Here is a 16,932-nt window from a genome sequence, read left to right on the forward strand (position 1 = left end):
GCTCATGCGACTCAATAGAAGCTCACTCCTTTACACACGTCAGCAAACTGATGGCGTTGTGAGTGGAAGATGACGAATCGTAATTACAAAGTTGGAATAATGTTGGGTGGCAAAACAGTGCCTTGCAGGATCCCAGAGTTAATGGCGAAGGTATCAGAGTGGCTACGTTCAATTGCTGCATAGATGAGAACGTTAGTAGTCCAGACTTGCTGATTTAGAGTTACAAATGATATTTAGCTTGGCAAGTAGTGCACAATGCTTAACACGATCAAATGCTTTAGGAATGCCAAGGGCTGTGATCATAGACTCGAAAATGTACAAGGCTTGAGTTCCAAACATGATGGACATGAGGTGACCTGTAGAACCAACTTGTCGGAATCCATTCCAGTGGTCACTAGGACGTGACTGCACGTGATGGCGGAGCTGATTGTGAATGAGAGAATCCATCGCTTCCCATTGTAATGAAGTGAAGGTGATTCGATGATACTTGTGGGGGTCACTCTTTTGGGACTGGCAGGACTCAAGGTGATGGTCCACGTTGTTGGTACCATGTGGGTGCTGGTTGACAGCTTGAAGAGCAAGTTGTGGAGCCACGCGTGTTGAGCTGAGTACCCGCTGTGCCATGAGGACCACAGGCCCCAGGCCTATTAGGTTTGGAGAGTACTCGACGTACATCAGTCACTGTGAAATCCTCGGTGGGGTTTTTTTTTCTGTCATAAGGAATCACTATAAAGGTGGTATTTAAATTTTGCCAAAGTGAAAATTTGATGCCAAATAGAAGCCTTGCAGATGAAGCGTACCTTTTGTATTCTTTATTGGTCTATGCATGCGTACGCTTATGAAGGTGTTTATTGCTTTTCCACGTCACAGCAGGTATTGCACATTGGTTAACATGTCCTTCTTTAGACACATTGATATGTCAATTTTCATTTCCCAGTTTCAGCTTTCCAAAAGCACTCCTACCTGTTCTAATCTAATGAGTAATATGTTATATGTACATAAAAACGAATTATACAATGACACTCTGTTGTTCTATAATAACGACGGTGCAGCAAATTACGAAAACAAATTTCTTCAACTTCTCAGCTCTTCGTCGTCAATGATAAGGGTGTAACTGCCGAAAAGAAAAAAAACATGGAAAACAGTTCGTCAGCGACAGCTGCCTTAATAAGCAAAAGTGTCGTGTTGTTGGAGCAACAAATAAGAAAACACGTGCTACGCATGGAAAATACGTCTTCGAGAAATGTTAAAGAAAGAAACATCGTGCAATATAGAAAATACGACATGAGGGAAAATAGAGAAGCCTCGAATGGCTGGAAGATTCCAAATAACTTGATTGGAAAGTGACGATCTATCCCCTCCCAGCAATAATTCATGCTTCTGGGTCATGCTTTTACTCAAGAATAGATTAATTGTGTTGTGTATGCTGTTTTGTTTGTATTGTATGTCTCATATCCTCTGGTATTGTTTGTTCTGTCTTGTGCATTACATTCGCCTAAAGGTTACATTAGCATGCAATTTGCATACTCCCCCATTAACTTTAAATCATCAATTTGTAGGCGCACAATCGCATGCATGTACCGTGAACATAAGACGTTAACTTTAATTGATTAATCGATACACACGCCTAAAGCTTGCTAAGGGGTCAGCGGGAAGCTCACAGTGACTGGGCCGGAGCTGGGTTTGCTGAGGGGAATGGAGGACTACAAAATTGGGGTGCTGGGAAGAAAGGCCGGAGTCGAATCTTCAGGCCAAGATGAGAGGTGGGAGTTTGAGGGCGCGGTGGGGATTGCACTTTGGAGTGGCGGGAGTACGTTTGGGGATTACTTACAAATATGGGGGTCACAAGGTCAAGTTTGGGAACCGGAGACACGTACACACAAAACAGCAATGACACCCCCCCCCCCCCCTTGAAGATAATAATTGTGAAACAAATAAATGTAAATAGGTTTTGAAGGCATCAACGTGGACAACACATTGCTAAAAGGGACAACGATGTAGATGATGCTGAGCGTAAAAAGGTGTGGAATCTCTTGGCGGCCGTAGTGGAACAAATAAGAGACGGGAGAACGAAGTAGAATGAAGGCACACGTGCAACAGATTTCTGGCCCACACAAGGGCCCATGGGCTATAGCAGCAGCATGGGCCGTGTGGGCATGACAGTTGCCAATGACGTCGGTATGAAACTTACATAAATGTTAGCTCCGAATGATTAATTATTTCGCAACATTAGGATCTGACTACGGTTGGCTCGTGACTGGAGTGCATCTAATCTTGAATCAGCAGTCAGACGAGCCTGCTAGAATACCTCTCTGCCAGCAGTGGTGTGGTGATGTTTAATTTGAAAATACTTTGGCCAAGATCCGAATGAAAAAAAACCCCAGCCACAGAAATGTGTGGTTGTGGGCATGCTGCCATACGAGCCAGAGTTTGCATTCTATCCACGCAGCACTGGGAGACGTAATCCCCCGTCTGTCGCATGGCGGGCACTTTGCTTCACGGCTACATTTTTTTTATTTAAATGTTCGCCCCCAGCCCCTCTCGCCCCACCACCACTCCACCCCTCCTTCTTGCAGTGGCACCTCTAGATATGGGCCCTTGTAGACGAGCCAAAAAAATGGTGGGCAGCGTACTGAAAATTCAATTTCCTAGATGAGGAATACCGGGGCAGGAGCAGTGCGGCCTCTTTAAGAAAGGCTCAGACAGGTTTTGCGCCGCATCATTTGTGTTGCAAAGATTTGCTTAATAAAAAAAACAAAACGGACAAATGCAACGCTTTTACTGGGCTGTTACATGACGCACATTTGCTATCAGTTTGTGACGTAATTAAAACGGCACTTAATGATTATCTTCGCGTATAAAATGACTTCATATAAACGTTTGCAAGAATTAATTGACAACTAAAAAGTGCTACGATACATACAATAGGAAGCACATACGTTGTTTGGCGAACATAGATCGGGATTGCTGTGCCATCTCAATGCCTTCTTAAACGATATTAAAGTAGCCCAAATGTGTAAACAAAATACATGCTTGGGACGGCATCGTTATTTCTATGCCATGCCCATTGTAAATAAACTCTTTCTGGCGTCACCTCCACTTGCAATATGTGAAGAATCAGCTGGCTATCGCTCCAAAACGTCGAGACAATGTGGAATGGCATTCCTCCAGTCTGCGTTCCACCTCGCATCTATCCTGTTCTTGCTTCGCCACTGCCTTGGCTTGACACCCCCCTGCTGCTCACCTCCGACGGTGACATCGCCACGATCTGCTAATATCGCAGCTGTTGTTCGTGCCTTCATCTGGCTTCTCTTGCCCCTTAGTAATACTGTCGCCATGCTGATTCTGAAACATTATAAATAAATCCATTAATTCCTGCAAACTTCCACATCTGGATTAACCCCGCTATAATTGGAAACATCGTTGGAAGGATTCATCTATTCCCACCACCCTTGAAATCTCTACATCCATGGTGTTTAACTCTGTCATCTTTGTACCTCTCCATTGACCATGGTTCTCTCTCCCTGTTCTAATTGTAACTGACAGTTGTAGCATAATTAACCAATGCATCTTCAATGAACACCTTAAAGACCGCAGGCATATCCTGCATACGTATATCATGATCCTGATAAAACCCCTAAGCTTACTTCTTCGTTGACTCTACAATAAATTTTACTTTATTCCTAAAAACCCACCCGTTTTGGTATTCTCTATGAGGTTCAATCCTCAGCCTGCTCAGCTTCTGCCTATATCCACCACTTTCCTACTCCCTATTCTGCTGAGATGCGTATTCATTATTGTCTGCTCTAACTTTGGCTGTTACAACGTTCTACTCTGTGGCCTAACGAAACCCATAACTCTCGAAAATCCAAATAAACCAGAACGCCACTGTAAGGCTGGTCGCGAAAACCCATACACACATCCCTGCCATTGGCTTCCAAAATCCCCAGAGAAACTACAAAATTACATTTACTGCTTTCAAAATCCTCTGTAGACTCCCCCCTGCTTACCTCTCCGAATTTATGGCACTCCGTTCACTCCATTACCCTCCCTCTGCAATAACAACGGCTGCCTTATGTCACAACCCCATAGACAACATCCACTCAATGCAAGGTTGTCCCTTCTCCTATGTTGCTCTGAATGCCTGGAACTTCTTCCCATGGCCGTCTGTCTGTACTGCTGACTTCTCTCTTTCCCTGCGATCTTCTCGACCCTGTGTTTCCCCCTCCGATAATGTAGTCTTGTGCAATGGCCCTGTAGCCACCATTGCCCCATACCAAAACACTTTTCTCAAAATAAATTAATTCCCCCAATCACATCCCTCCCTCCATGTACTTACGTTTAAGTTAGTTCGCACCCTACGTAGCCAACCGCGCTAATCGGAGGTGCGAGTGATGGATCCCATCTTTGAACATCATCTTGAGATAAGGTCGCATTGAGGATCATCATTAACACACGTTGTATTGCATCAGTCGTGCGGTGAATATTCATTTCATATTTCTGTTCATTAACACAAGGCAGCCATCACAGCTGTCGTTATCCATTTTTTTTATATCGCCCCTCTCGCCTGCCTCTTCGTCGCTGAAGCCAAGCAACGTGAAATTCGCCGCTTGCTTGCATTGACGAGCAGTTGCGGCGATTCCGTGATATTTAACCTTGCAGATGCTACACAATTGTCATATTGTATTAGAACTAATTTTGTTTTGCTGGCTGTATTTTTTTTGCCTGGATTCCTGCCTGACTGGCTGGCCGGCTCGGCGAAGTGCGTGGTGGTGACTGCGTGATGACGTTGCCCGCATCCCACAATGTCGAGCCCCCCAATCCCAAGCCGTGTATCCCGTGCGAGTGCGCATTGCAAATGTGCATTTGAGACTTTCATATTGTAGTGCTAAGCGAAGGATGGCTTTGCACTAATTGAACACAGCAATTATGCCAGAAGATGATGATGATGATGACTCTGCTGTAGCTGATGATTCAAACATATCCCAAACCCACAAACTCACGCCGACCCCTATCCCGTAGCGATTCAGCGAGCCTTGCTTGCAAAGCGCTCGAGTACAGATGTGCACCTACCATGTGCACACTCCACCAGGCAAAGAACACAGGTGCCACTGATGTTTGGAATCTAACTCAAGTCACTGGGTTTGTCGCGCAGTTCGTGAGCCACTGTTCTCTGGCTTGGCAAATAAATGTAAATTGTTTATTTTGGAAGATCACAGCTAAAACATTTTAAAAAAGCAATGTCAAAGGCTGTAAAGACAGCCCAGCCGAGGAGCAGCGATGCTTAGGCCACCGGTTAAAGGACTGGCAGCCAGAGGTTCTCTTAACATTTTGGTGATAATAAACTATTTCTAACAAATATAAAGTCCAGCCCTGTGTCAACCCGCTGCTGGATGAAGACCTCCCAAAACCATATCAGTCATGGAGCTGCTTGACCATACTTCACCACACTGGTCAAATATGGGTAGGTCAAGTGGGGGTGACCAGGTCCAGCTCCGATATCATTTGCCACTGATGTCAGCCATGGCCGGGTCATGTTGTGTTTATATGTGTGGGGAGCGGTGGCGCAGCGGTTGCGCTACGAACCCGGCGACCCGAGTTCGATTCGCGCTCACGGCCAACACCGGTGACGATTATCTGAACCGGTCCTTGGTCTCCTCCCCTAGGTCGACTCAACCTCAAATGAGTACCTGGTGCGGTGTGTAAACATCACTCGGGAGGCAAAGGCGGTCGGGCGTGGTGCTGGCAACCCACCCCCTCGTGTGCCGTGCCAGCTTTGATAGATGCCCGCTAACAGCACTTGCCCCAACAGTCTGTTTCAGGCTATACGGGGGATCTTTGTCTTTGGAGCGGAAGTGTGTTGGTTAGCACACCGCGCTACGAACCCGGCGAGCAGTGTTCGGTTCCCGCTCATGACCAACATCAGTGACCGTGAACATCCGAACCTGTTTCGAGCCTCCCCTAGGCACTGTGCACATGATGCTTGCAACATGTCACTTTGCATGTATGGGCAGGTGGATCACGTGGCTGCCAGATGACCAGAAGACAGTGCAGCAAGTAGATTCTTGAATCTATTTGTGCGGACATTGTGAGTGTTGTACCCCGCCAGCATGGTGCGCCAGTTTCGTCACAAATACCAAACACTCTTCAAGACGAGGTTGTGGACGTGATGATTTCCAGGCAACACTACCTTATCTGCATCATCTTCGTCATCTTCATCAGCAGAAGTTACATCAGCAGCAGTCGTGGTGACAACGGCATCGTTTTCATCATCATTAAATTAAAGCATCACAATCATCAACGGCATTGTTTCCATCACCATCCTTGTCTTCACCATTTTCATCATCACTTGCAACCTCTCAACGTGAGTGCCGGTGTGTGATTCCATTTCATCGCTCCCGAAAAGTTTCGAGCACCAAAAAAGTCCTGCTCTAAATGTTGTGCATACGTTTGGAAGTGGGGGAAAAAGCGACAGAATGGAATTATTGTGCACATAAATTAGAGAGTGGAATGGGCTGCCATGCCCTCTTGACACATCCATGTACAGGCCCCACTCCCAAGACGTGACCGACTTTAATTCGGCACAAGTGTAGAAGTTTCCGCTTACTAGCTCACTGTGGGTCACTCCCCACACACAACTGTGGTCCTGGCATGGCTTGGGGAGGGTTTAGAGCCGTCAAAATTAAAAGTTGATTAAAGTGTGAAATCAGGGCCTGTACAGCAGAGTCGGCGGGGACATGGCAGATGAAAGCGATGTTAAACGGAAGCAGCTAAGAGTTGTGCAAAGTTGAGAAATGTATCAGGAGAGTTCTGGCTCACGAATAACAATATTTTTTCTGTTGTTTATTGCAAGCTTTCTCTAAGTATTTTGAGAGAAGCATATAAAGGGAGACTGAGTATTTGTTTTCTGAAAAGGATGACTTCATTTTTTTTTGGTACGCGTTAGCTAAACCACAAAAGAATTTGGATTAATATTTCTACACGTGACTGCATCTCCGTATGACGTCTGCTCGAGTGACATTCCAACCGCAGCCATCTTGTTCACCGCGCCACTCCCCCACGTGACTTCTGACGACAATCACGTGGTGTGGCGGATACGGTGAAAGAAAAAAAAACTCGTTTTTATTCGTATTATGAATAGCCTCATTGAGTCTCAATACGTTTTTTTGCAGGTAAAGTTTTCGGATACATACTCTTGGGTCTTCCGGCCAAGTCACGTAGATAAAAAAAAGATCACGATTTTTCGATCGCAACACAAGCAATCTCTCACCTGAAGACGATTGCTTGTGTTGCGATCGAAACGTCGTGATCTATTATTTTTTTTATTTACGTGACTTTACCGAAAGACCCACGAGTATGAATTCCTGCAGTCACGAAAGCTTTAAATCAAGAATGTTTTCGGATGTTTAGCAAATGCCAGTTACATTGTATGTTTGTTTTTGCCATTGAGGGGAAACCGGAGAATCCAGAGGAAACCCTCGCAGAACTGGGGAGAACAAACTGCGCAGAGAAAGGCGCCAAGGTTGGGAATCGAATCCAGAACCGTCTTGCCCCAAGGCGCCACCCTGCCTCCGACTAAACAATTCTCACGCCAATGAACGTTGCGTTCTTTGTGAAAGAAGAAGTACAATTAAACAGGTGTACACGATTACAGTTGAAGCAAACTCATGACGGCCGTTACGAACTTGACTTGCCCTCCATGACGCCTACATTCATTCACATTTCATTATTTCACGAAGCAGATAATGGTTGCTTCAATTGACCAGTTCTGTTTCTCTCTGCCCTGCGTTCTCTCTTGTTACCCTTACAACCATATAATTTACCATTCATGAACATTAACTCTGAAAATAAACTCGGCTATGAAGAAAGGTACACAAAAGAAGGGACATTGTCTAAAACATTGACGATTACATATTTTTTTTAACGAATGTATATAGTTTTGTTGCTGTCATTTGTGCTTGTGCACCACTGCTAATGCAGTATCGTCAAAATATAGTTTATGAATAATTTTATTTTATGATGTCTGTCTAGAAGGCAGAGGGGGGGGGGCTCCCCATTTTACATTTTATTCTACAGGGAAGCCAAGTCACAATGAGATGAGATGATCATATAACATCGGAGTGGTCTAATGTCACCATGTCTGCTGGGTCCCGTAATTGGTTGAATGTAGATGCCTGACCTTCAAGCTCTGCTCTTACAGTGTCCTATCATCTGGCGTTTGGCCCAATCCAATAGTTCTGGGTTGTATACATACCTTTAATTGTTTAGCAAACCTTTCCGACAGCTCTGTTTCTTCACCTGAGGACGGCTGCTTGCGTTGTGGCCGAAACGTCGTGAGAATTTTATTTAATGTTGTATTTATTATTATTATTTTATTATTTCCCTTCTGCGTGACTTTACCGAAACAACCAAGAATATTAAAATCGAAAATTAAACCTTTTGTACTTGACATTTGCATCGCTAATTTATTTGGAGCCTTTTATACATTCTTAAATAACTTCCTGTAGTTAATTTCCATTGGTTTTAAAAATTACTATGTTTTCAGCACACGAAGGATGATTAATACATTTATATTTATGCCTCTTATTTCTCCAATCCAGGTATATATATAATCCGTCAATGTGAATAGTCGTGTTGAGAGTACATCTCTCTGACTCTTCTGCTGACTTTTATTTTGTTATTTTTCATGCAATACCACAATGAACTGATAATTTATAGATATTTTTATTGACAGCTTGAATGACTGCATACATTTTCACCGAGACAAATACCCTCTTTATAGTCTGAAAAAGTCAGTCATAATGTTGTTTTGATGTTCTTTTTTTCTACGATCGTATTAATGGAATATATGGTTGGTTTGCCTCTAATTTGTCCATTCAGTTTGCTATAATGTTCATGAACATTTTATATATGTGTGGTAGAATAGTGAATCTGTCATTATTCAAATCGTTTTGGCTCCCATGCTGAATAGCAGAATGATTGAGGCATCCTTCCATGACTGGAGTATTTCATTTCAGTGTAAAAATTGACTAATTAGCTTTGCTAAGTTTGTTCAAACAACCAGCTCTCCACTTCTTTGATGCGGTCCAAAGTTACGAAGCAGATTTTCCCCCACGGCAGCGTTTACTTCTGACAAATGGAAGCTGTGATGGAGTCGTGGATGTCATGGACATCTGGGGGGGGTGTGCCTCTCTGCGAGAGTTCTGAATGTATTCTCCATTGTCTCGTGACAATGATGCTGATAGCACACCGGGAACAACATTGGAGCAATAGACAAGCAAGAAACATTTTAATGTTTAATCGGGGCTTCATGTGAAACAAATATTACGCAAGTACTATCCCACTCTTTGTGCATCATCGCAGACAGTTACAGAGGGCTCTTTCAAGTACACTTCTCCGATCATTTCCACATTTAAATTGGGGCAAATGAAGAATATATGATCCCATTAAAACATTTGCTCGCACCATTTTCATGTTTGGAGTTGCATAGCATCCTATTATGATCCATGTTATTGTGATACTGTGACCATATCGCAGTTATCGCAATTACATGTATCATGTTGTGAATCTGTCACGTACTGCAATATGACAATACCACGCATGACCTCAAGTGTATCACTTCCAGTATTATAATATGGTCTCAATTCTAGGAAAAAGCAGAATAAAGATTACGGGTCTGGAGGCTACGTGGCGCCGGCTCGTTTGTGAGCCAGATTCCCACGTTAGGGGAATGTAAAAATGCATCACATTGATTGACAGTGGTTCGCCCCATTGTTGGTGACTGCGATTTTTGTTGTTGCTGTTGCCAAAAATCTGTTGAAAATAAACATTTTACAACGTGTAACCAGGCCCCTTGACCGCCAACTTTGCCACTTTTGTTGCGAATATATTGACACGAGAGGTCGTGTGAAGCCTCACTTCCCAGTGGAATTACTTTTGACGTGGTGCAGTGGTAGACGACGACCTTACCGGTGTGATCATCTCTAGACGTAAAATGCGTCCGTCGTACAATAACAAGGCGATGCACGGACTACGATGTGCGGCATCCCAGTGCTCCCTAGAGTGACGTGGGTGGCACGTCACGCGAGGAATGCATTGTGGGTGATCGCCAGGTGAAAATAGTGGAAGAAAATAAGATGCTCAAGTGCGAAAACGTAGAGCACAAAATTGCCAAGGCCTGAATATTCGTCGATTTAATTTGAAGGTGATGGAAACTTTACACGTACAAACAGAAATGCGTCAGGTTGCATGGTGACATCATATTACTCATGGCACGTTTCACCCAAAAACCAAACGTGTGATGAATATCAGCATCCAAAGCGAATGGGTTAAATGTGTAAAATGTATCAGAATAAAGTTCCTAGTCCCGCATGTTATATTATGCTTTCAGTGTGTATGTGTATATCTATCTGCAACAGATCAGTGTGATTTGTAAAAATGAGGTACAGTATGTCTATTTTGCAAATTACAACATAACACAAATGCCACTTGGTGGACGTTTTTGTTTGTATTTTGTCATCGCAACGTCCTAGCAAGAAGTTAATTAGGCTGATGGCCTTTAATTGTTTTCTTCAAACGAAGTCATGTTGTGATTTCTGCAATGTACAGAAGGAAGGCTTTACTTTATTTATCCTGAAGGTGTTTCTAAACTACGGCAACACATTTTGGCTACACGCTTTAAATTTTGCGCAATTATGTGGAACTTGCGCCCGTGGGCACGCGTTCTGCTGTTTTTGTGCACGAGCACATGGCGGAATCCACACGTTAAAGTGACGGGCGTTAAAATAAACGTTTTTGACAAACTCTCAAACCAACGGAAAATATGTTTGGGAAAAAACGTTCCCGCCTATTCTATCCAAGCCTTCATGATTGCATTATTATCCAGTAATATTGGCAATTTAATTAAAACGGACTACCAGTCAAGCAGACATTCCTGATAAGTTTTTCCTGGAGTTGAGCCATGACACATTTGTGCCGATTTAAATCTGAACTTTAGTCAACGAGCAGTGGCTAGATGATGGCTGATGATGAGTGGAAATTACCCTGGTAGAAGAATGAAGATGGAGGCCTTGTATTTGACAAATATTTCGAAAATGTTGCAAATAATGTTATTTGGAATAATGGCCACTTTTTGTTCTCGTGACACTATGTAATTTCATTTTATACATGTTTTTTTTTTCCTGAAGACGACTGCTTGTGTTGCGATCGAAACGTCGTAGTTTTTTGTTATTTTCTTTGAACCTATCTACGTGACTTTACCGAAAGACCCAAAGAATATGGTTTAAATGCATAACATGTTTGTCCTTTATTATGCTTACGGTGTGTGTTATCAAAATGTTTGTAAATTAAGTTTCATATATGACAGTAACAGTTCAAATCGAAAAAATATCGATGCTAAAGACACGTTTTTTCGGCTGGTTTTTATTAACATTATGCTGTTAAATCGTTCAGGCGAAATGTTCACCCTTTTACTTTCGTGGTGTGGGGACATTTTCGAGGCGGCGTAATGTTTGGAGGGCACTGGGCTACGGAACCCGGCGACCTGAGTTTTGACTGTCAGCCAGCGTAGACCAACACACTCCCACACTGAACCGACTCGCACATTGACCAGCGTGGTGAAGTATGGACAAAGGACATCCAACAGTGGATTGATTAAAGAGCTGTACATTTGTAACCATTGTTATTACCGTATACAGTGCAGTAATTATTTTGGGAAATCAACGTGTAGCATTCAACTGTGTGTTGTAAATCACTGAACATTACATTTCTAGTATTATAGAGTTTATCACAGGTCTCTCGGGTTGCATATGATGTATTGTTATTAAAGGAAGAGGCAGACCACACACCAAATGGCTCTTATCTTGTAGTTACCGCGTCCCAGGCTGTGAGTTTAAAGCTTCTGTAATGAGGCAAATGCGCCGCCCTGAAACGACTTGCTCGTGCAACTGCTGGCAGAAGGGCTTACACTGGAGGCAGAGCCGTGGAAGAGCCCCTCTATAGAGAGTACATTTGGCCTGACTCTTCTATACCAAGCCAGACGGATTGAGATGGGAGCACTCACATTTCGCGCCACCACACGCGACCCTTGCTGGTTGACTTATCTATGGCGAACACGTTTGCCCTGCTGGGTCGGTGGGGAGATTTAAATACATTTTCAACTGCCCCTCACCATTATTTCAACTGCCGCACCGTGAGACGGAGTTGAACCGGCGACCCTCTGGATTGAAAGTTTCCATCGGCGTTGCTAACCCGTTGCTGTAGACTTTAGTAGATATGACGGCGTCAAAGATAGCGCTCTGGTGACATCGATGCAACGTCAGCCGCACTCTGTTTGCGTCCCACCAGTGCGGGGACCATCCCCAAGGCATAACGTGAAATGCGTTTCTTGTTCGTGAGGCCGCAAACTCCGTAGACAACCCGGGACGCAAAGCACAGCGGGACGAGAGGCTGTGGTGTCTATTTTTTGATAGTGACCAATACCTACACACCTCATTTAACCACCCAGGCGTCTCTTACTTAACTCTGTTGCAGCTTTAGGTTGTCGTAGAGATCCCTAATTTACGTGCTCTTTTAATACAGATTTTTAAAAAGCCACAAAGTGTAACGATTTATTTCTCCAGGAATTTAATTTGAACAAGGTCAGTTAGAAATCAAAATGAGGACGTTTACAAAATGTAAAAAGTGATTTTTAGAACTATTATTTAACGCTGGGGGGGGCAAAAAAATAAACTAACTTTTGCTCGAGTTAGTGACATTTTCCACATGTTCTAAAACACAATGCCGTGTGTGTGTTTGTCTTGTGTGTCTGTGTGTGTGTCTGTGTGTCTTTGTCTTGTGTGTCTGTCTGTGCGTGCGTGTGTGTCTGTGCGTGTGTCTGTGTGTATTTGTCTTGTGTGTCTGTCTGTGTGTGTCTGTCCGTGTGTGTGTCTGTGCGTGTGTCTGTGTGTATTTGTCTTGTGTGTCTGTTTGTGCGCGTGTGTGTGTCTGTCCGTGTGTCTCAGATCTGCGTGGGGATCGCAGGGAGAGTAAGTGCCCCACTCCAGGCTGTGACGGGACGGGTCACGCAACGGGCCTCTACCCGCACCACCGGAGCCTCTCAGGCTGCCCGCACAAGGACCGCGTCCCGCCCGAGAGTAAGCCCTCTGTTCTCGCTCCTCATTACCGCCAGAGACGCTCTCGCAAAGGCAAAGGATTCCCCGTGTAGCCCTAAAGGACTGTTTGGGGCAAGTGGCTGTTAGCGAGTGGCAGCTGTGAAGGCCGGCACGGCACAAGAGGGGGTGGGTGGCCATCACCACGCACGGCCGCCTTTGTCTCCCCAATGGTCATGTTTTACACGCCGCACCAGGTACTCATTTGAGGCTGAGTCGACCTAGGGGAGGCCCAGGACAGATTCAGATAGTCGTCACTGGTGTTGGCCGTGAGCAGGAATCGAACTCTGTTCGCCGGGTTCGTAGTGCAGCGTAGCACTCACCGCTACACCACCGCTCCTCACACACACCCATTGACACACACTCACTCCGGAATACCTACACAGCAGCAGTGATCTTCGTTGCAAGGCCCCGCGGGTCACTGGCGGCCTCTGGTGGGCCTTCAGACGATCTAACCCAAAAAACCTCTATTATGGATGATATTGGTCGCTTTCGCCACCAATATCATCCATAACCATAACCGTTTTGAACTCTTACACCGTGGCAACTCTTTAAATCCCATCATCGTCTGTGTGAACGTGCTTCACAATCATATTTGTAATTGTTCGGGAGTTTTATTGTTTTTTTTTTACAGGAATCGTTCGCTTAACAAATCCCCTGCAATGAGGACTGCCCCCCCCCCCCCTTTGTCACTGCATCGTACCCATGGTACCCTTTGCCAATGATAGGTTTTGGTCTGGCATCTTTTTCATTCTACGCCCTCGTTTCTGAAATTACTTGGTCTCCCAACTGAGCCTTAATTGAACTTTGACCATAGCGGTGTTTGAATAGAAATTGATGAATGGGGCTGTTGCAAACCTTCTGTCAACGTAAAATTAAGAAAAGCGCGGTTGCCTTGTTCAGACAAAGTTGCAATTTGCTTTACACGCACAAAGTTTGCGTCGTGCAAACTGTCTTTACGGGGCTTCTGTTGATTTACTCAATTAGCGTGTGAGTCCATCAGCCTACTGCATTGAATGTGTGAATGTGTGTTTTGCGGGTCGAATGGTCATTGTAACCGTTTTAAAATGCTCTTTTAATTCTATGCTTTTTTGTTTGGATTGCTCACTCTTTGACAAAACCCGACGTGAAACCAGTCCTCGCTCTGCATGAAAACGTGTTGAAGTGTCCCACGCCTGGCTGCAACGGGAGAGGTCACGTGAACAGCAACAGGAACTCCCACAGGAGGTGCGTACGCACCGGACGTCTCGCACATCATCTATGCGGTGACCACATGCACCGCTATCGGTGAAATTAAATGTGGGCAGAACTTCGTTTGTTTGCCGCGACGGTGGCAAGATGTTAACTGCCTCGCTTGGTATACAGGAGATCAGTTCGATCCCAACCCTCACGCTTGTATATTTGGAGTTTGCATGTTCTCTCTCTCCATTGTCGCGTGGATCTTCTTCTCCAAGTCCTTCGGTTTTCCCCTCCACATTTAGAAACGCGCGTTTAGAGTATTTGACTGCTATACATTTCCACATGATAAGCCACTTCTTCTTGTTGCCAGACCGCTTCTGAAAAATAGATATTTAGCTCAGTGAGCCTTAACTGTTAAAATAAAAAAAAGAGTTTATCGTTTAAATGAAAATAATTTTGAGTCCATCAGCCTAACGGCTCTCCAGATCAATATTATCGAGCAGGATTTGTTTTGATTTTCTGAGTTTCATCAGCAGAGCCAAGCTAGTTAAACTAGTGCTGCTGAATTACCAGCTGACATTGACAATCGTTGGATTGTGTTCACTCTCTGGTGTAAGTAAAGATTAACGTTATGGAGACTGTAATGTATGTGTTTGTATGTTGAACTTCTTTCGCACCGTACGTAGCCAACCGTGCTAATCCGAGGTGTGGGGGAAAGACCAAGAAAATTAACACAAAAAGCAGTTTTATAGAAATTCGTTTTTAATCTAATGAGTAGCTCTTGTCAAGGATATTCACCAATATCGACCAAAATCTTAAACCACATGCAAGAAAGTTGTCATTTAAGTCAGGTTTAATAAATAAATAAACACGTTTGAAGAAACCTTGCACCTTTATTTCAATAAATATGAAAGTAAAGTGAATGCAACTTACCTGTTTTGTATTCCCCTGTTGCGTGCACATTTTACCCATTGGTGCTTTACAAACGTAATTATACACATTTTATTTCTCTAGGACAAATACACAGACATTTCATGCCATCTGCTCTCAAAACCAGAATTGTGCAGACTGGAAAACCAGAAGGGGACTCCACATATGTTTTCCCGGGGCAGAATTTTCAGCAGCGTGCATTGGTGACTGCACTGTTCCAATGAGTCCTAAATATGATTAAACTGGTCCAGAGTTGCCTATCACTGCGTCACCGCTACTGTCAGTTGGTCACATTGCCTCAAATGTATTGAGATAGTGGCTGAAGACGAGACGACCACAATGCACTTCTTCAGGAAATGCTGATGGTTTGTGCATATGCATAGATGGTGTGTGCTCTTTACATGTTTCAGTGTGCTATTTTATGCAGTTTTTAGTTACGTGCTATGTAAATACCAATGTTATTGTTTCGTGACGCTGAATGTACTTTTGAGAAAATATGTTTGCCGAGCAAGGGGGATATTGTCCCTCTGCTTCTTCTGCAGGAGATGTACAGTAACTAGAAAATATTTCTGGGGTTCATATCACAGAGCCTGATGAATTTCTGGTACATTCGTATTATACCTATGCCTAACTCCAAGTACAGCCATATCATACCCGTGTTTAGTCATAGTCACATGCTTAAGATGTGCATTGCGTAACCGCAGACAGTATAGAAACAAGTTGACTATGAATTCAACTTACAAACTTGCAATTGTGAGTCAAGTGTTCTAAAACAGCATGACTTAGCTAGATTTTATATATACTTAGTTTCACCATTTCACCCTCTTATCCACTCAGATTATCATTACATTGTCCACCGTGCCATTAAGAAGCGCCTTGTTTACTGCTGATAAAATTAGAATACCATTAACAGAGGAGGAACTGGCTGGCCTTTTTTCCATGGGTATTATGTAAGCCATATGTGTAGCAGCAAGAGAGACCCGTGTGTCTGGATAAGGCTTGTCAATTTAAAGGTAGAACAGTATACGTCCGCAGCAGAGTGACATTTTAATTCCACCAAACACCGCATTGTGAATAATTACAGAAGCATTTGCAAGCGTGAGCATCTCAAGTAATCCACCATTGAGCAACGGTGAGGTCACGTTACACCTTTTTTAAATCATTTATATTAAGTTCGCGTGCTTGCTTGCTTGCTTGCGTGCTTGCTTGCTTGCTTAGGACCGTGCAAATCTTTCGGTCGTTTTTTAACCCACTTCCCGTGATCCAATCGAGCTGACATTTTCCACACAGACTCGTTGTGCCAGACAATTATTGTTCGTGAAAAAAAATTCCCAAAATTTTACACTTTTTAGGCAAAAAAAAATTATTTTACATATATTCAAATAGAACGCATTCATGGCTTTGGCTGAACGTCAGAGTGTAAGAGCCCAGAGCGTAACCCCTCTACAGGCCGTGGCGGAGTAGCGCAGTTGGTAGCGCCCTCGCTTCCCATGCCAAAGGTCGCGGGATCGATCCCCGCGTCCTCCACAGGCGAATATATTTTTAAATCCTTTATATTAAGTTCGCTTGCTTGCTTAGGACCGTGCAAATCTTTCGCTCGTTTTTTAACCCACTTCCCGTGATCCAATCGAGCTGACATTTTCCACACAGACTCGTTGTGTGTGACAATTAATTT

General features: G+C 43.9%; 1 protein-coding gene across 19 annotated transcripts in view; it reads left to right on the plus strand.

Annotated features, from left to right (window-relative positions):
* Window positions 1–16,932, plus strand: part of LOC144932389 (myelin transcription factor 1-like protein) — a 268,350-nt gene that overhangs the window by 197,357 nt on the left and 54,061 nt on the right. For all 19 annotated transcript variants that reach the window (XM_078856381.1, XM_078856370.1, XM_078856388.1 and 16 more), the window contains 2 exons: window positions 13,002–13,133; window positions 14,285–14,375. In XM_078856381.1, coding sequence (XP_078712507.1) covers window positions 13,002–13,133; window positions 14,285–14,375 — 223 coding nt within the window. The remainder of the gene's footprint in view (window positions 1–13,001; window positions 13,134–14,284; window positions 14,376–16,932) is intronic.

Source organism: Lampetra fluviatilis, chromosome 5 (genome assembly GCF_964198595.1).
Source record: "Lampetra fluviatilis chromosome 5, kcLamFluv1.1, whole genome shotgun sequence".
NCBI classification, from domain to species: domain Eukaryota; kingdom Metazoa; phylum Chordata; class Hyperoartia; order Petromyzontiformes; family Petromyzontidae; genus Lampetra; species Lampetra fluviatilis.